The sequence below is a fragment of the Leuresthes tenuis genome, unplaced genomic scaffold (assembly GCF_036924035.1).
Source record: "Leuresthes tenuis unplaced genomic scaffold, fLeuTen1.0.hap1 SCAF_16, whole genome shotgun sequence".
Lineage (NCBI taxonomy): Eukaryota > Metazoa > Chordata > Actinopteri > Atheriniformes > Atherinopsidae > Leuresthes > Leuresthes tenuis.
In genome coordinates this window covers 3,811,984-3,832,318 of record NW_027325370.1, presented here as the reverse complement: position 1 = coordinate 3,832,318, position 20,335 = coordinate 3,811,984, and the positions used below count along the sequence as shown (strand labels likewise).

Genomic DNA, 20,335 nt, shown 5'->3' with positions numbered 1-20,335 from the left:
AAGACGAACCTGAAGCTGCTGCTGAATTTCACACAAAGGATGGCTGCATGCACTCAGAGGGCAAAGTTATGCACGAGACATTTCAAACGCGGCTTTTACCGTCTCAAACGCTGCGGCAGAGACCTGACTTCTAAAGATCTCCTGTGCATTTCTCTCCAGGTTCAATCGCTTCCTCGACAGCTTCACTGAAGTCGTTCATGCTTCCGAATAAATGGGACGACACACCATCCGAGGCTTTACAAATAGTATTACATTTTATTAATATATTTTCATAAAACAGGTTTAAGACTTGTATCAAAAACTCAGTAAAAACATTAGATTTTTTTTTCCAACCATTTTTTCTTAAGGTGATAATCAGATATGAAATGTACATAATTCACATGTTGAAGTTACTTTCTTCCCCATCACTTCAGAGATAACGCTTTATTTTCCTGTGACGGGTGAGGAAACCATCTTTTCTACCCCCACAAACTATAAAGTTTTATATAGATTTCTTTATGATTGTGATCATAAATCTAGACATACAAATAAAAAATAAAATAATTTCCCATTCAAGTCCCCCCTCCCCCACCCAACTAGATTTACTGATAAAACATTAACATTATGGAGTCGTTTTTATTTCACAGGCACACGATTATGTACATCCCCTTGTACCCCATGCCTCAGCTGAACTGACAACAGGCGGCGCACCAAAGCTGGTGGTGCAACACCTGGAGGCAGAGCAGTGATAATACAGTACGCTACGCCCACCCACCACTCACAGAAAAACAAAAAAATGCAATACAAGACAGTGGATTCAGTCCAGACAGATTCTCAGCCTGTTGTGAACGACAGCATTCCTATGGCCCCTTTGTTATTGTTGTGGCAACCACAAGGTGTGCCGTGTGACCACAGATATCACCTTGGCAACAGCGAAACCAGGCAGCTTTAGTGGCACACATTAGCAAAAAAAAAAGAAAAAGAAAATCAGAATAAGGCTACATCTACAACAGGCGTGACCAGAATGTCCTTTTATGATCAAGTACCAGACAAATCCGTCACTCGGCGAGTTCGAGGATACAAAAGATTTTCCTTATTGGTCGGTTAACGCTTTCCATTCTGCACCAAACACACAGTGCAAGGTTTATCAAGAATTTGCATAAGTGCAAAGTTTGCATGTTATTGTCAAGGGGGAGCAAAGAACAGATGGGGGAAGATCAATGTGTAATAAACAAAGTGATTTTTGTGTAAATGACTCAAGCTTCAGCTTCCCGTTTTGCATTTCATCCCCTCCAGAAATAACAGTTGCAAAATCTTAGTAAACCGAGCTGAAAGGCAGATGAGAATGATTTAGAACTCATGAAGATTAACATTGTGAGGGAGAGCCTCGAGTCTCTTGTCATGGTGACATCTGCACAAAGGCCCTGTGGACATCAGTCTTTTCTGCTTCTTTATTATTTTCTATACAATAGAAATAGTACATCATTGAAGATAAAATTGACTCCTCTTGGCAAAAACAGACCGAAAAAAAAATAAAAAATTGCAAGAAGTCAAAAGCAGATCTGAAGGACATGGAAAAAGAATTGAAATTAAAAAAAGAAAAGAAAAGAAAGAGTGCTGGAATTACAAATAGTTCTCCATCCGTTTGTCCCGTGACAGTAGGTGAATCGTTACAGTGTCTTATCCACAATGATGGTCAGATATATGGTTGCCTGCTCCTCTACAAAGTCAAAGCCGCTTCATTGAACACGTGAAATTACTCCTGTAGGCGTTTTTTAAGAGATCCTCCCACAGGGCGCCTGCTTTACAAAGTGAAAGCGTCGCTGTGCGTTAGGGGGGCACGTAGGGGGGCGGTGACCTGTATGACGTCATGTTCTTGGGGCGCGAGCCTTTGCCCTCAATGGGGACAGTAAACGGTGGTGGGGGCTGGTAAGGTGGAGCGTTTGGATCATCATCTTGATAAACTGAATACTCCTCCAGCAGATCCTGGTTGAGCAGGGTGCTGTGGGGGCCCGCCATGTTGGGGTACTCCGGAGGGGGAAGAGGGGGCTTTTCTTCCTGAAGGATAAGAGGGATGCTGGAGGATGGCGGTGACTTGGAATCATCCAGCTCGTCTGCGAATATAATGGGAACACCCTTCTTGATGAAGGTGGCCTGTTCCTCTATGGTCATCTTCCCTTTGCGCTTTTTGCGGTAACAGACCATGGCGATGATCCCGGCTATGAGCAGCAGGGCTGCGACCACCACAGCAGGAATGACGGTGTGCAGGTAGACGTCATCACTGCTCCGGCGACCTGTCCCGGGGGAAGGTGTGGCTGTGGGAAGGACCGTCGTCGGCACCTCTCCTGGCGGGATGAAGGTGTAGCTCTGGCATTTATTGGTGCCACGGACAGAAATATTAATGGGTTTAAAGTCAGGCTCCATGGCTCTGATGAAGGCGAGTTTAGGTGTTCCTTGGGGGTCTGAGATCCTGTTACTGAGAACTGTTATCTGATCCTTAGGACAAGGGCTCTGCTGAAGACTGTTATTGGTCCATTCAACAACAATGGAGCCTCTGGTGATGCTCCTCAGGGTCACTGAGCTGCTGTTTCGATCACCAAGGGCATAAGCCAACTTTTTGGCCAAAAGAATCTTCTTGTGAACGTCGCTGCTCAGAGTTTTAGGGTCACCATGAAAGCGAGCGGCAAACACAACTGATGGTTTGTCACTGCTAGCCCAACGGTTGACTCGAACCTCAAATGCATCCATTACGCTCTTCCCACCTTTATCGGTGGCCAACATGAAGTACTCGTGATTGCCCTCGTGTTCTTCATCTGGAAGGCCGTACAAAAGCTGAATGGTGCTGTTGAACTGGATCCATGAGGTTTCATTCACTGCTTCTTTGGGGGTCCTCTTCAAAGTCAAACGCAGCTTGTCAGTGGTACCATCCTCGTGGTCGTAGAATGCGTCTGAAGCAATTTTAACCTCAAAATATGTACCAACCCAAGCCGTCACCTGATCGATAGGGTTTTGGATCTTTGGGTCCTGATTTGAGTCGGGGGCTAGTGAGAGGGGGGTTGTACGCTTGGGTGGCTTCGCAGTGGTGGACTTGGGTTCTCGGGGAGCAGGGGTGGTTTTGTGTTTCTTGGGTTTCCTTGTGGAGGGAGGTTTGGGTTTCTTGGTGGTGCTCGGTGGAGTTGGTAAAGCAGTGGCCTCCACAAATGTAGGCCGAGTCATGGTAGGTTGAATGGGGATGGTGCTAGTTGTTCCTAGAACTCTCGTGGGTTGGGGAGGTCCGAATACTGGTGTGTGGGCTATCTGATCTCTGACCCTCATAGTGGGCTTTACTGGAAGAGGCAAAGGGCCTCTGACAGGAGGAGTGGAGTTGTCCGTTGCTGGGGCAATAGAGGGTGAAGTTGGGGTAGGAACAACACGTGAGAAGGGCTCTTGGTGAATGGTTGGAGGAAGCAGGGATGGGACAGGAGTAGGAGTATTGTACAACTGCCGCCTGACCCTTTTCACTCCATGGGGCTTTTTGTTGACAATATGCCAGCCAACCACTGGGAAACCCAACCTGGCTGACATCGTCCCATCCTTTGCAGACGACTGGACACTGCTGATATCGGGGATGCTGCCTTGATCAAGGGCACATCCAACTTTCCATGACAGAAGGGCCCCGTTCTCAACCACTTTCTTAGCATTTCCTGGTCCGGCCATAAAAGCAGACATGTCAAATAAGCGGTTGTTGACGACAGGGACCACCCTCATGTGCTCCAGGGGCACGTGTGAAAACTTTCGCATAAACCCCAGTAAGTTGACCCTCTGCTCAGCAACCATCTTTGTCAAGTCAGCATCCAATATGACCGTTAGGACTGTGACAGGCTCCTCAGAGCCACAAGTGAAAGGCTGCAGGCCACTGATATCAGACTGTAGAGAGAGAAGGGCTGGTTCGGTGTCTGCTCGCTCCTCTGGGTACACTTCAATAGAAAAGACTGTATTGGGATACCCTGGGCTGCTGGTCTTCTCAGTTATCTCCTCCCCTGATACCAATATATGATATACGCCTTTATCTTGCTCCAGAGCCAGACCTCTCAGAGTGCAGCTTTCTTTGTCCCAGTATAGCCAGGGGGGTAGAGTCTTTTTTCCCATCTCAGTGAGCTTCAGTGGGGAAAAGAGAAGCATCATTACCATACCATACCATATAAAATAGAAAAATCTGAGAAAGAAGTCAATTAGGAAAAGGCAAGTCATTGCAAACCTTCACAATATGACTCAAGGACATCAAAAGTGGCTTAAAATGACTATGTCCCCTAATGATTTCTGACAAAATTATAGTTTTAAACAGAAGAGAACCACAAGTACCTGTTTAAATAGCAACTACAGGATTCTTATTCTTTGTAAATGTAGTGAATAAATCATTTTAAATATAACCCTATATTTAATTCAGTTTCATAAGGAGCAAGCTGCCAGCGACGGGGAACCATACTGAATTAAAATGAATGAAAGTGAAATACGTAGCATAAAAGAAGAACTCCTTATCTCCCAAACCTCCACTCCTTCCATTCAGTTTATCAAATCCTGCTAAATATGAACAGGAAGCAGAGCGAGCTTCAATTCCTCATAACTGTGCGAGTCATCACTCATCATTTTGTGTAATTACTCCATGACAGGATATCATTCTGTATTACCACTTGGGCCAATAATAATCTCATCTCACTTGTATATCTAACTAGAACAAACTGCAACACAGTCGGCTACAAATCGGCATTTCCTCAGTGATCAAAACCAAGTGAAAATACTATACAATATGTTACATTCTTCTGCATCGACAGGATTAAGTGTTTTACTTATTTGGCAAATGTCAATCAAAAACAACAAAAAAAAAAAAATGGACAAAAACAAAGAAAGGTAGTTGTGTTGTTGTATTAATCCCCTAAAAATCACTTTAGCTCAATTATACCTACAATTCTGAAGCATACGTTTTAGATTTTGCTATTTAATATCAGTCAGTATGAACTAAAACAATATCTAGTCATAGTTTCAGCAAATAAAGGCGCCTTTTCATTTAGATAATTTAAAATCAACACTAAACTTATCTCTTTATCACATTAGAATTTTATTCAACTTACATGGACACCGCAGCTCGCGTGGGCCGGTCCTGGTGGAACCTTCAGCTGAAACACCTGGCCCACGACTGCCGAGGAGTCAGGGATGTTGGTGTGCACCCCCCCAGTCTTTGCAGAAGAAGAATCTGGCCCCTCACCTACTGAAGCTGTTGCAGCCTGGAGCTCAGACAGAACAGAGGACTGCATAGAGGCCTCCAGTTCCACTGATACCAAGTCTGCCAGCGTCTGGTGCTGCTCGGGCACAGCTCCCTGGGCCAGGGTCACCAGAAGCCCCATTACCAGAGGGAGAATCCTGCACGAAAGAAGCTTGCTCCTCCTTGCATCCCAACAGCTCATGTCTCTCCGTTTATAGTGCATAGCAATAGGCCTTTGAGCTGCCCAACAGATGTCTATGAACAACTGAAAAGGCTACATGCACTTAAGTCAGTTTGATGATATGCTTGTGGGTCAGATTCTCTAATGATTGGTTATGCTCACACATGCAGCGGGTTTCTCTCTCTTGTCCTCTCTGTGATCCATGAAGAGATCTTTGGCAGCCTGTCAGACATCCATGTCAGCTCGCTATGTGAGAAAAACAAACAGAAAAGCATCACTGCAAATGTACATATACTTAGATATCTATTCCACATATGAACAACCAGGTACATTTAGCAATTAACGTCACATAATACAGTGTTACAGAAGGGGATGAAGCAATTTTATAGTTTCTGAGTCCATGAAAAGACCCAAAACTGTAACACAATACTGTTTTGTAGAAGTATCTGCAATAACATTTTTCATTTATTTCACAAGGACAAAGCTGATTGATAATCAGACAAAAAGCATTATAGCCCAGTAATGTTGCCAGCCGAGATGGGAAAAAGTCAAATATATCCTCTGCAAAAATCTCAAATACAACGAAACGCAAAGGATTGGCGTTCGTTTTAATTAACAATCCCATAATACATGTTATGGGATTTTTTAGAGAGGAAATTTACAACCAGGTCACATTTAACCGGACAGCAAAGATCCAAATTGACTATAAATTTTTTTATGTTATACTATAAATCTCTGTTTAGTTATGCATAACTTGTCGTTGTAATACCATGTAAAACTGAGTTATTAGATACAATACTGGCAGTCAACAAGTTACCAAAATTAATACAATTTTATATAGGTTGAGCAATATTTTACTTGTGTCTGCCGATATGAAAATTAAACTTGTTTAAATATCTATTTTCAACATAATGAAAGAGGGGGAAAAAAGCTGATGCTTTACTGATCTTTATTCATCTGTGCTGGCATTCAGGGGTATAGAAATTCTCCAAAGATGCAGTGGTGTCAAAGGTTGTTTGTCTTGGTTGTATGTTTTAATTAGGTGCCCTGAGGGTTAGAATTAGAGTCTTCATTGTGCTGACCTAGCCAACCCCAATCCTGCAGCACTTAAATGGACAGAGAGGGGGGGGGTGTCAGCCATTTGCCTGGAATCCTAATGGCTGCCAAGACTGTGACGTCAACTCATACTTTGTTTCGTCTGCTCAAAATGACTTGAAAGTGTGTCATTCACCAAACATGGGCATGAAATCAGCCATCTTGTGTAGAAACAGTGCTTTGAAGGATGTTCTGTGTGGTTTCACCTAACCTACGTAATATCCACAACAAAATGGACGTCCTGAGTCCTCGTGAAATGTTCTCACATGCCACCATGTGGCTGCAGATGCATATGTCCGGTAAGGGTGCAACGATTAGGGGCTGGATAGTGGTATGATTTCCATCTTTCGTGTGGGTGACCTGGGTTCAAATCTGCATGAAAGGTACGACCTCCAGTAGGGGTCCTTAGGCAAGACCCGCTTACCCTATCTGCCTACCTGTAAGTCGCTTTGGATAAAAGCAAATGCATAAACGATTAGTCAACGTTGTCGAGAAAAATCGATAACATAATTAGTCGCCGACATATTTAATCGTCGATAATTGTCGGTTACTTCATCACGTCTTTTTCACGCTGTCGAGCTGAACATCATTTTTCGTACGGAGTGAGTCATCTCACTTCCTACCTATATCTGCTTAGAGATAAATAATAGCGGTAGATGACCTGTAGAAACAGTGAAATGGCTACGGCTGAATTATCGTCCTCTCGTCCAAAAGTGTCCAGGTTCTGGGAGCATTTCACCCTCAAAACCCAGAAAAAATAGATTACCTGCAGGTTAATGCATGAACATTTTGAAGAGGAAGCAGGTTGGAGCTCTGGTGAGATATTTAGCTTGTTAGCGTAGCCTGCTAGCTATAAATAAGCAGAGTTGTCTTGGATTTTAACATTAAAGTGCAACATTAAAACTGTATTATTCAACTTCAGTCCAAAGTTACAACCAGGCTGTATTCTTTTTCACTTTTTATTTGACAGTTGGTGCATTACAGTTTAGCATTTTCAGTTAATGTTAAAAGACAAGATAAAATATGGCTTAAATGTATCTTTTTTTTAAATTTCGGATTGTTTTAATTAGTAATTAACCGTTTAATAATTAATCGTCTCAATAATCAATGTCTAGTCGACTATCAAAATAGTCGTTAGTTGCAGCCCTAATGTCCGGACCCCTTGCAGAGATCTTTACACCCAGCCTTCCCGTTGGGTCTCAGGGCATTAAACAGTTTAGGAATATATTTGCAAATGTTCCAGAGCATTTGCTACTGCTGTGCGAGTGAGCCTGGTGTGTGTGGATAAGTACAGATACATGTTGTACTTATAATCAACATGAGCCTCATCTGGTGTTTTCATCAAGTTGTGCAAAAAAAGGACAAAAAACAAACTGCAACAGCGTCATCTCTGCATCACCTGCTGCCTCCAGCGTGCTCTAAACAGTCGTTTCCAAGCTCGGAGAGAGCATCTCCTGCAAAAAGCATCCAGCTGGGATGCAGCTACGGATCAAACCGTCCACACTTTCTCCAGAAAATCTCGTGTTTGTGTGTGAGAAGTTTTCAGGCTGAGCCATCGTGTCAGAAGAACTGTTCAGGATGTATGCAAGCAGGCTGATGTGTGCCCGACAAAAACTCATCTTACAATACTTCCACTGTAAATCACAGTGACTATCATCCTATTCCAGGAATACCTGCTCACAAATATGATGAGAGGACTGAGTCATATCTAACCTAACCCATTAACTGCTCTGACACAGGCACCTTTTCTTTTGTCTTCATTTGTTCAGGTTCTCTCCTCCTGCCCTCTTCTGACTCCCAGCCCCAAACAAAAGAAAATAACCCCCCTGAGCACCTTTATATCACATGCTGCAGGAATACTCAACACCGGACTCGTCAGCACACGTCAACCACATGCAAGCAAATGTATCTTTTGCACGATTCTTGTATTAATTTGCTTAAATGTAGAACAAACAACATGAAAATAGCTTTTAGCCACCAGCACTCTCCAGTTCAGAACATGCACAACACTGTTGGCACGCACATGTCGGGGTGGGAGTGGGGGAGCTTCATCTGAACATCAAAGGAAGCCCTCCACAAGGTGGCCTAGATTTTAATCACATTCTCATTTCATAGTAAGCTATTCACAATCCGAGTCTCACAACAGCTCATTAAGCAACAAATAAATGATTTTAACACGCAGCGTAGCAACGTGTCACTCAATCGAACAACAAAACGGTGTTAAGATGCAACATTAGCCAAACAGACTGTCGGTAAACCTCGTTTGGGGAAGCACAACAATCAAAATGTGACTCAACAAATGAGGAAACATGAAGCTGTTGGTTTAATACGTCAAAAGCCTTTAAGATTAACAATTCAGGCCCAAATGATCGACAGCTGAAGGAGAAGCGAAAGATGAGATGATCACCAGCGCCAGAGTTCACTTTGCTCCACCAGTTTTAATGTTAATTCTATATTCAATACTTTTATTGCTCTAATATTCCCGTTTGCACATTGTTCTGTAATCATTTCAAGGTTTCCTTCTATTAATTCATTCATTGTCTTTTATTTCACAACTTTTTGTTTGATTCAAATCTTCACTTTGTGAAGAGCTTTGGGTCAAAGTGCGAAATTTAGGCTGCGTTCGATCAAGCCGTTTCCGTTCAGGCGGATGAAGCCGTTGTAATGATTATTAGAATTAACGACAATGTAATGACTAAGACTGGCCCATAAGGCACTTTTACAACCGTGTACACGCTGAATCTGAACCTCCTCTTAAACCAATGGTATGGTATCAATTCTACAAGTTTCAGTTTCCGTGCTTTCTGCTAATTTCACACTGAAGCCTGCATTGCTGGGGGAACAAAACCATTTTACAACCATCCATGCAGTCTGCAGTTCAACTGTAGTTAAAACTTGAAAACCATCAAAAATAATTAGGCCTCCAATGCACAGTGGCACTCAGGGCCAATTGAATTGACGTACCACATGCAGCAGCCTCTAGATAGTGCATGAGCTGAATAACAAACATATCCACAAGACACGCTCGCTTTGCAGTTGGATGTTTCCCTTGTGTTGCCCTCCACTCTGTTCAACAAAGTAATGAAATATGTGGGGGGATGAAAACAAAAATCAGGCCTTTGCCAGGGTAAAAGTCAAGCTTGGCTTGGTGATCTCAAATCAACTTGTTTTACGGTGCTGGAAGACAACCGGTATGCTGTCAAATCCCAGTGCTGCAGGTCAACAAATCACTTCAGAGCTCTGCAAAGAATAAAGTTAGAGAGCAAAGCAAAACACTAAATCTTTTATCAGAAAATTGGCTGTTATTAGCCAGTACAGGAGGTTTATTGTTGTGTGCTTCGATTAATCTGAATTTGCTGACATTTGCAACTGCTTATGATGATGAGGTTAGCAGCCACAGACGTAATGAGTATTGTATGATAGCAAATAAAAGGCATTTCATGTCAATGAGCGCAAATTAAAGGACCGATTACTGAACGGGCCATAAGCCAAAGGGCCTCTGGGCCACAGCTTACATTTCAAATGACATAATATTTCTCGTGAGTCAAACTATCACAAAGTGGCACAAAAGAGGGCTTAAAAAACACACAAAACAAGTCAGAACAACGAAGGGACTCAAAACCACAGTAGTGAAAGTTGCGATACAGATTATATAGTTTGAGACAACAGAAGCTGTGGGAAAGCAACACACCGGGGTTAATCCCGTGATTAAATGTTTCAGTATCGGCAGGAATTTGAGTCTCAATAGCTGGTTTGATCGCCAGTCTACATCTTAGAGCTAGCGTTAGCTTCCTAAGCAGACATTAGCTACCGGGCCCAGCTCACTTGGACCCGGTTGACGAGGCCTTAGTAATTCACAACGCCGCCCACGCCGCTCAACCTTGATAAATAAAAAATACATTTCGCAGCCCACATAAGGAAAACTCTCCACCAACCAGACAACTAGTCTGTAAACTGAGCAGAAACGGCAGATGCAGAAAACTGGTCGGGTTGAGCGCTGTCCTGCATCCGCTGGCGCAGAGATGCACCTGTTTTATTCTAGACGGAAACGAGCAGCGAGCTGATGCTGCATTCGCCCCAAAAAATACCATCTCACAAAACACTGCTGCTTCCCCAGAGCCCGGTCGAACCACACTACCGAAGCAGCGACCGACAGGCACTTATTTTGAGGCAACAGCCTCCATAAAGCCGCGTTATGGTGAGTCAGCTCACTTTAGACCATTAAAGTCGGATGAGCGGCGACTGAGCCGCCGAAGGGGGGCTAACTAACAAGCTAACAGAAAGAGAGTGCACTGGTGGGAAAAAACAGCGTTTCGTTTGTCCTGTCTGCAGACAGGACGCCGCAACAACCCCACTCTGAAAACACGAATAATGCGACATGTTTAAATGATGTTCCCACTGAAAGAGCAACGGAACCCCAAATTCAAACTGACCTTGTTAGCGAGCTAACGTTAGCTAACTCGCGCCGTAATGTCTCCTCTTCTACCCGGAGAGCGCCGCGAAGACTCCCCAAATGCCATTAAACGTGCCCTTCTCCGTCAATGGCACACAGGTAGCCTAACATTTAATGTGCAGGTGAATAAACACGAGGGGGACGTGCGTCCCTGTGGTTTGGTTAATCTACAGATAGTTGACGGATCCGTATTGTAGTTATGACGGTAGCTACCCCTCCCTTGCTGCCTCGCGCCGCGCTGTCCTCACATACAGGTCCACAGGTTGAGACCAGTCGTGTCTACCAGCATGACTCCGCCTCCTTTTTATGTGGAGACGAGCAGGTAAAGATATATATTTACAGTCCGCCTGTTACATCGTCACTATCTAGCCCACATAGCAGCATTTTTCCTATGACAACACGACTGAAACAGGTTTTGAACTGCTTGGTGTGAACTAAGGTAAGGAGGCCTGGAAAGGAAAGCCCTTGTCTACAAAGTTCCTCCCTGGAAAAGTAAATACATTCAGTAATATAGATTTGAAGTTCACATCGGTTATCAGAGCTATTTAGAAAGGTGAAATTGCTCGAAAATTCATTAAAAGATGGATAAACAGCTGATAAAACAACAAATGTACTCTCCAGCTTTTCTTCTTCCTGTGATTTGGTGTTGCAGCTCCTATCTGAAATGAGGCCAGATGTATCCTGGTACCAGTCATCTGTTTTAATAAAATCCATTTCAGCTTATCTTAAAGAGCCCTTTCTTAAAAGTGTATCCGTTCCTTATTTAGCATAAAATACACCTGAATTGATCTGAAGAGAATATTAAAAAAGCACAGGTCACACAATATCAAATCTGAACGTTTTTGAAGAGCTTGAAAGTGAGTTTTTAGTCTAAACTTATCATGTTCCCTCTGTTACAGACAGGTATTTTCCTATTACCCTCCAGATTCTTAATCTGTCTCCAGGTTAGTTGAGGATCACTCACAGTCTAAAGGTTGTATTTGTTCAGGCGAGGAACAAGACAAACAAGACAAACAACAGCACTGACTTATTTTCTGTCTGTGGAGGAAAGAACAGTGTCGGTCTTTGCCACCAGCACATCCCACCTACCAGAACGCTGATTGCTAAATTGAAACCGCTCTGTTGATACAGACGTCCTACTGATTTTGGTTTCAGTGTCACGGATGAAAATCAAACACCAAAGCAAACCCACCCACAGCTGAAGGAGGGTATTTGAGGAGGTGAGTATTGTGCACCGTTCATAGCAATGTGCTTTTTGCATCAGTGCCTTTAGCTCACTGAGAAACACGAGATAAGTCACAAGATGGTTGTTTAAAGTTTCAAAGTTCAGGTGAAATTCTAGTTAGAGCAGACTTAGTTACTCTCTAATAATTGCTCTAATGAATTAAGTCGTCTTGTGGCGTGTCACTGCAGTTAGAGTTAGAGAGATCGGGTGACAGCTTGTATTGATTTGTATGTGAGGCAGACACTCAGATGACGCCCTGCTCCCTGGGATTGGAAAAGATTCCTTGAGATTCATTTTCTTTTCTTTGACGACTTCCTACACTCCCCTTTAAAGCTGGAACAGATGCTAACAAAGAAGGTGATGTCTCTTTGTTGAGATCTCTTTGAGCCATCATGAATGGCTGGTTACATTAGCCTGCAATATTATGGTTTTAAATAGGGCATGAGCTCTACTGGGAAATTTGCCTGAAAGAGGAAGGGAAAGTTTAAGGGGAACGTCTCCCAGACTGACAGCTTGTGTGGAAGAAAAGTCAAGCAGAACAGCGATCACCGCCAAATTAAACCGCCAAATAAAGCAGTGAAATAAAAGAGTGTATATGGGCGTCCTTCTCATTGGCTTCGCCGACAAGTTATGAGATTTCTTTTACGCCACACGAAATACTCGCGTGAAATATATGGTGCCATTTACACGATGCATCATTATACATAAATATAAACAATAAACTGTGCAAATATCTTGCAGCGAAAACAGACTCGATGTTCATGGCAGCCAAGAAAAGAGCCTTCATATTCTAATAAAACCCTTGGCAGGCATGAGTGGGATTTTCAGACAGAGAAATAGAGCTTGTCTGTAATAGTTCACAGAGCTGTCAATCATTGAATCCCTCTGACTCTTTGCTCACCCCTGCAGGGCAACAGTGTGGAAAGAAAAGAGCATCCATGTAATATCTGCATGTGAAACAGATCAGATGCTGAGCATCTGAACTAATGCTTGTCAAAAGTGAATGTGCACCAGTGGAAAAAAATCTTGCAGAATTAGCCTCGAACAAGAATTCCTAATCACATCGATGTTCCATGGATAGTAGTTGTGCACACTGTGCTGAGGATTCAGGGTAATGAGAATGTTACTCCAGATTCTCTCCCAATCGAATTAATTTGCCATCTGCACATACATTATAAACAGTATCAGTGTCAGCTGAGGAGAATATGTGCATTTACCAACAGTTGCTGCTCCTCATCCTACTGTTTACACTCAAGACAGATGGGGGATTTTCATCACAAATATATCTCTCAGCTCCCATTTTACCAAAACACGCACACACAACAGCGCTTGCAGGTCTACTAGACCATAATGGCCCCACCGCAGAGGGGCTTTCATGTGATTGCACATATCAGTCTGACTCTTGATGTGTGAGCACAGAGAAAGAGGGAGGATTAGGAATCAGCTGACTCCCCACATTTTCTTCCAAGTGACTTATTAGAAGGGTTATTCTGAGCTGTCTGCTGGACTGCTGAGGGGGTTGGCTGAGTAGTGAGACCCTCAGTGGAGCCAGTCTCTCTCACAATACTAGATTGCTTTAAACAATCCTTCTTGGTTTTACTCAGTAACAAATGGAAGGATGCGTTCTAATATTTCTATGTTTTCCACATGGAGCTCTCTTTTCCCCAGTTATTGTCACTGTTATGCACTGCCGTTATTGTTTGTTAGTTCTTTCACTGGACTGCAGTAGTATGAAGGGCCACTTCATCAAAATCAGAAATGAAAATGATTAATGAACGCTTCAGGAACACGGCGACACATTAGAGGCTTTGTTTAGGTCTGCATCTGTGTCTGCTTTCTGCTTTCTGTACGGAGAGCTGATATTAGCATTTTCTTTCAGTTCCATATCAATACTAGACAGTTCCTGTTTAAGGGTTGTCTGGCGTGACCAAAATCTGACAATTTAAGCGGTGCTGTTGTCATAACTGCACGTTGACACGAAAACAGATTGTTAGCAAGCCACCGCTCTGGAAAATATCCTCTTTATGTAAAAGTGAAACTGATTGTTTTGCAAATAGCTTGTCTTGTTCAAAAGCAAATGGGGACTTGTAGTTCCAGCTTGTCGTATTTGCACATTTCTATGTGGTAATTAATCCCATCCCAGCTTTGCTGAGGCAAGTTAGCTGATAACTTGCAAATTACACTGCATAATGAATCCACCATCAGAGACCCCAAAGGCAATTACAGGGTATTGGACAGTTCTGTACATTTGACCGGTGGAAGATCAGGCTATTCTATTAAAGTCTAAACACACAGCTCTTGAGGGGACCTCATGCTCCATGGAAGTCTGAGGAAAAGCCCCTAATGACCATTGTGACTAAGGTAATTGTTCTGTTATCAGTGACAAACAGGCCTAATATGGCTCTGAAACACATCAAGAAGACAATAGCAAATACAAAAATCATCAAATGGAGTGGTCACACAATGAACCCAATAAAAAACTAATGTCAAATCAAAATATAGCAACTGAAAGGGCCCTCATGGGCTCTAAATTAAATGCCTGAAATGCCCTTGGTGCAATCAAACAGTGCAGTAACAAGGTTATTTCACAGCACTCCAAATTAAGCTCGAGTATGTTATAATTGTGAATATAATAAGTAACCGGTAATAGTTCACATCACGGGTCCTATCTATTTCTAAAATTGATAGTTTAGTAAGTAAAGTAATCACAAAGTTTTGACCTCAGAAGCACTTTAACTTAGTTTAAGTGTTCATTTCTGGTGGATAATGTATGGTTGGTTCACTACTTCAGACCAAACATATCAACAGAAATGGATATTTTTCTGTTTTTTTCTGAAGCTGGACATTACCAGCAAGCCATGGATCCAGCTGAGGCCTCATGGACACTCCCTTGTTAGCCACTCCTATCACCTCTTTCCCTCCAGGAGGGACCAATTTCCAAACAGAACATGTATTTATATATACCCTTTCAGAACTGCAAGCATATCTGTAGACTCCAAGTCTTATTATTTCATATGGACACCCCAGGTGACCTTCGATGTCAGACTCACCAATTTGTGAGCAGCGTATCTCGGGGGGTTCAGTTCCTCTGTGAGTGACAAGCCTGTTTAGTCTAACCTGACTCCATGTCCTCCTCTGTTACCTCTAGATAATCATCAACCTCGTGTGTTTCCTGTCCTCAGAGGGCTGAGAGATTTATTAACTTGAAAGAACATGTAAGGTCTCAGGAATGTGCTCCTGGATTTTCCATTGGACCTGACGGTGACTGGCGCTCACGCCTAATGTGGCAGGCAGGTCCGTCTCTAAACTCTGCTCGAGCTGCCAAGTGTGTAGTGCAGCACTCCTGCCTAATAGATGTTTCAGGCTTTGGGCTTAGGGGGGATCGGATATGGGGAAAAGGCTAGGATTTGGGTCCCAGGTGTGCACTTAAGGTTACCTATCGACTCCGGCCCTGGGTGAGGCTTCACACCAGATCAAATCATGAGTCAGAGCTGGGAGACAGCTCCATGGAGACAGCTCACACTGCTCATAATGCCACGTTTTAGCCCATATGTTGTTAAGTAGGAAGAAGCAAATAACAGCAAACACACATTAAAAGTTACAGCCTCTCCTCACATTTCAGTGCTCTTTTATTTTCTCATGTATGAACTTAAAATGACTGTAACTGTGACCTATCACATCACATCCTAATAAGCCCTGTTTGGCAGTTTACTTCCTGTTTTTTCTTCTACTTTTCCTTGCAGACCACTTCAGCAGATATTTTCAGGTTGTCTTGCAAGCACAGCATGTTTGTTCTGCCCCGTTCATGTCAGTTAACGGTGAGTCCTGCTCCCAAAGCTTTTGTTTGATGGACCGCAGACACTAGCCTTTTTCCAGTTTTGCTTTCATGACTGGCTGCATATCTTTTGGAATCTCTGAAACACACATATAGGTCAGATATTTGAATGCTTGATAGTTGTTAATGCACTCTTTGCATCACCATTTCCACTTTTTTCCCTCCTCTAACCTTTGCCTGTCTACACTATTTTGTAAAAGGTTGTAACTTTACTGACTTTTGTCATGAAGATGCAAGTAGCGTAAACGTCTGATGACCATTCTGAGAATCTTTTGCTTAGAGATTTAATCTTCCATCTCTGACTCATGCAGTTTTGATTTTGTTGGTCTTCAATTTTTGTCTTGAGACTTTCTCTCAGACGGAGGAAACGTCTAATTAACTGAACCTTGTTATCTTTTTTATAGCCACATCTTACTTTGTCCATATTGATTTTCAGATTCTCAGCCAGTTGCTTTAGATGTGGCTGCTGGTTGTTGAGTATTAACTCAACGTATGATTTATTAAAATCTTGAACGTTGGCTCACTAGTTCATCATTAAGAAAACCAGTCTACTCAACCAGATCTCTGTCTCCACTTGTGTTTGGGTGTAAATTTTTGATGGGCACAAAAGTATTTGCAGTCATCATCAGCAGTCCATGCTTTGTAGATGCTAAATGGCAGCAGCGTAGTAACAAAGAGCATTTTTCTACAGAAGATCAGAAAAGCCTGCTTTCAGAATGAATAGAGGCGATTGTTTTCACCGAAGTTCACCTTCCCCTGCCAGTTGCCCCTTTCTCCTCCTTCTCTCTGTAGTTTCTGCAACCGGATCTCACATTAAATAGGTGAAATAGGAGTTACTTATGTTACTGCCTCGCAGCTGAAGGGGTTCAAAGTGCTCTTCTTCCAAACTATATGTTTGAGAAAGATTGTTGGGCCTACCAGCAATTAGCTTAGGCATGAGAGAAAAAAAGGGCCCAGGATGAAAAAGCCCTGGATTTTACAATAAGGGCTAACGCTAGGCTTCATAACAAAAAGGTTGTGTTTGCAGGTGGAACAATTAGTGTTTCATTTTTACTGCTTTCATGTTCAAGACGTTTTGGGAAAGTAACACCGTAAAAAAAGGCATTTCATTGCATTTCCTTTCACTGAGATTTCAGCAGAACCTGTAATTTGCCCAAAAGTGGGTTTTATGCAACAAATAATTTAGCATAAAACTATGAAAAAAAAAAACTTTGATGGAAACAAAAAAAAATCATGCAACATGCTGTGTTCAATCAGTAGAAATGGCATCTGAAGCCATCTATTGTGTCTCCACATATCCGCCCACCGCTTGGTCCAAGGCTGTCTGTGCTGCTTAGCTGTAGCACAGAGCATCTCCATGATACAGCAGAGCCCTCAGTACAGGGAACATGGCGCTGATGCCAAAGTCCTGTTACCCTAGATCTGTCGGCACCATCTCATTTAACAGATAAGAGGCTAATCTGCAGGGTGGGCAGGAGATACAGAAATACAAGGCCCCTCTTGTCGCTCGTTTACCATTTCCCACATTCCTGGAATGTGTACAGGCATGAGCAGACAAACAAAGCTTGCTTGGGGATCTTTTTTACTTTATTCTTTAGAGCTCAGACATGCTGTTATTCAGCATAAATCAAAATATGTTCAATTTTCTGCATAAATCTTTTTGTTTTTTCAGATGTGAATGGCGGCTTTCCATGTTTTTTCTTCAGTGCTTTTCAGAGAAGTTCAACAATGCCGATACAAATATTAATGTTATCTTGTTCTGATATGGGTAACGACTGCTGAATTCGCAATTTAGCTGATTGAAATCAATCCATGCAGTGAATCAGCTGAGTTGTTGTGACTATGGCAGCAACCAGTCTCCAACACAGATGGTGTGCTTTTTTTTAAAATCAAATCTCTCAGTTGCCAACAGCAGAAATGTGCTGCCATGGAAGTTATCCACAATTGTAATCGCATTTAACTGCAATTACAGTTAAACAGTGAATGGGAGGGCAAAGGATTAATAATGTACTAATGAATAAACAATGGTCTCAATAATTAAAGCCCGTGGAGCTCAAAAACAAGCACAAACTGGTACGCTAAACAGCTCTCTTACAGTGCATTTCTTGCAGATTATTTTTGTTCCCTTCGTCAGCTGCACACATACAAACATTACCCTTTATATTGGGTCATTGTCAGTGCAAATTATTTTTCCCTGATGAAGGCCCGGCATGGGAAAACAGGACAGGCCTTCAACAAATATGGCACCAAACAAGTGGGTGCTTGTTGTTGAACATCCTATGTTGTATGAGGGCGTTAAATGCTGGTATGCACATCTCCTGTAAAACCCAGGTCAACAAACACTGGCTTTCTTATGGCTCAACGGCAGACTTTCCCAATGTTCAGTGCTGCCTCCATGTATTCAGTTTCATCACTTGTTTCCCCTCAGTGTAATTATGAGATCATCGGCTGTTTGATGTTGCCTCGTGACACTCTAACAGCAGGGTTGCCTAAAGGTTTAATTCTCATTTTTCTGTTTACAAGCAGGCTTAAAGTTCAAGATTAATCATTAAACCTGCTTCATATTCTGTCTACATCAGTAGTATCAGGGTCTGATTATAAAGTATTCATAAGATTCATCACATATTTCCCTTGTTTACGCCTCTTTAAAAAGCAGAACTTCGCACATACTTATGAGATTGAATTCCTGCCCACAGGCTGTTTCCAACCACAACACTGGAAACTGTAGCATCATGATGTTGCCGACATTGCACATTTGCGCACCTGCAGATGACACGTTATCCTTTGGCCTGTTTCAGACATAGCCTGAAGGGAAACTTCCTCTCACATCTGCAACGATGTCATCATTAAACTTTTCTTTTTTTTTTTTTAAATCTTTACAGACGCTTGAATAAGGAGTCATGTGACCCAGGGCTTTGGCTCCGGTCTTGTAAATAAGATGTTAAAAATAGAGAGTATCTGCATAAAAGGCCCCTCTTTTGAAAGTGCTTTTACTGAAATTCGAGCATGGCTTTGGATTAAGCCATTTATTTTGCTACACGAAGAGGCTCATTATTGTCAAATGAAAAGGAAAGGCTTCTATGAACCTATGGGCAGTGTTATAGATAGATTTGTATCTGCAGAGCACTAAAAGAGTGCATTAAAAGGCCTGTCTTTAGATTTAAATGAAAGACGTTTTAGCAGGGGCATCATTGTTCAAAATCTAAAGATAAAAGGTCTTTGCTGCTTGTAGTTTACATTTATCATGACCTAACTTTTTACAGTTGGGCTTTTGAAATGTTTCCTTGCCTTTTTTGGGCCACACCTCTCTGGCTGTCTGTTTCCTTGTAATTTAAATGAATTTTCTTGCAGCAGTTAAAACAGAGCAGAGAGCTGTAGATACACCTTTAAGCTGCCTGCATGACTATGCAAACTAGCTTTGCTCAAGGACATGTTGACTGTGAGCTGGCTTTCATAATTCACTCTCAAACCCACATTTTATTGTCAAATTCTGAGGCATGATGTGTGACCTCGCTGCCGCAGTAACAATTCTGACAGAAAGCTACTTTGAAATCAGATGATGTCAGGACCAAAGGAGATTAAATTGCCATGTTGATGCATTTAACTTTTACTTCTGTCCATGCCCTGTACCTTTAGATTACTTTGTTCTTTTATGCTCTGTGGGAAGAATAGTATGACTGAAATGATTGGTAATTAGGCCAAAGTACAACCAAACCTGATACAGCTCGGTTTAGGCCACTTGGAGACAGCTGTTTGATCGACCCTGACGTTCCAAGCACAACAATACTGTTTATTCAGAGTCACCAAAGGCAAATATTCACTCCCTTTTATCTCTGTTTCTTCCCTGCCAACCCCTGAGCAAGATAACTGGATCTTTTGCTATTAAATGCTCTCCTTACTCATTGGTGAGTCATCATCTGTGTCTGAGTTTAAAGTTTGTGGCCTAAAAACTAAAGACTGCCTGAAACTGGAGCTGTTAGAGAGCTACGATTCAAAGGGAAAGTTTGCTGCTGGGTCAGCGTTTTATCAAAAACCCATGTTCACCTTTTAATTTGCTATGAAAATGTATAACCATGTACCAAGCAAGAGCTTTGTTACACAAATGCTGCGAGGAAAATTGGATGTTTTTCTTCAGTTTTGATACAAATGTAAAGAAAAAAGAAAAGTCTTTTCAGAGGATTTCTTTCAAGGCAACTTTAAACAGTTTCTGCTTTGAACTTATCAGTGTATAGACCTGTAATTTAGTCTTTTTCACAGGCTCCGTATCATTTTCTTTTTGTGCACATTGCTTCCATCTGTTATCTTTGTTTATGATTTATTCCTGCAAA

The 20,335-nt window shown here is 42.3% G+C and overlaps 1 protein-coding gene across 1 annotated transcript; it reads right to left on the bottom strand.

Moving 5' to 3' along the window:
- Positions 1-232: 232 nt before the first annotated feature.
- LOC140271326 (dystroglycan 1-like) lies at positions 233-11,199 on the bottom strand. The gene is made up of 3 exons (XM_072366494.1): positions 10,928-11,199; positions 5,088-5,645; positions 233-4,116 (listed from the first exon to the last, which is right to left on the bottom strand). Exons 2-3 carry the CDS (start codon positions 5,439-5,441, stop codon positions 1,810-1,812), a joined length of 2,661 nt encoding a protein of 886 aa, XP_072222595.1. The 5' UTR covers positions 5,442-5,645; positions 10,928-11,199; the 3' UTR covers positions 233-1,809.
- Between the last annotated feature and the right edge of the window lie 9,136 nt (positions 11,200-20,335).

What these genes read in the sequence shown, in the direction of transcription:
- LOC140271326 (XM_072366494.1), bottom strand. Translation starts at nt 5,441, where the DNA reads ATGCACTATAAACGGAGAGACATGAGCTGTTGGGATGCAAGGAGGAGC. An exon ending in ACGCGAGCTGCGGTGTCCAT is followed by an intron (nt 4,117 to 5,087) that starts GTAAGTTGAATA and finishes TCCCCACTGAAG; the next exon opens with CTCACTGAGATGGGAAAAAA.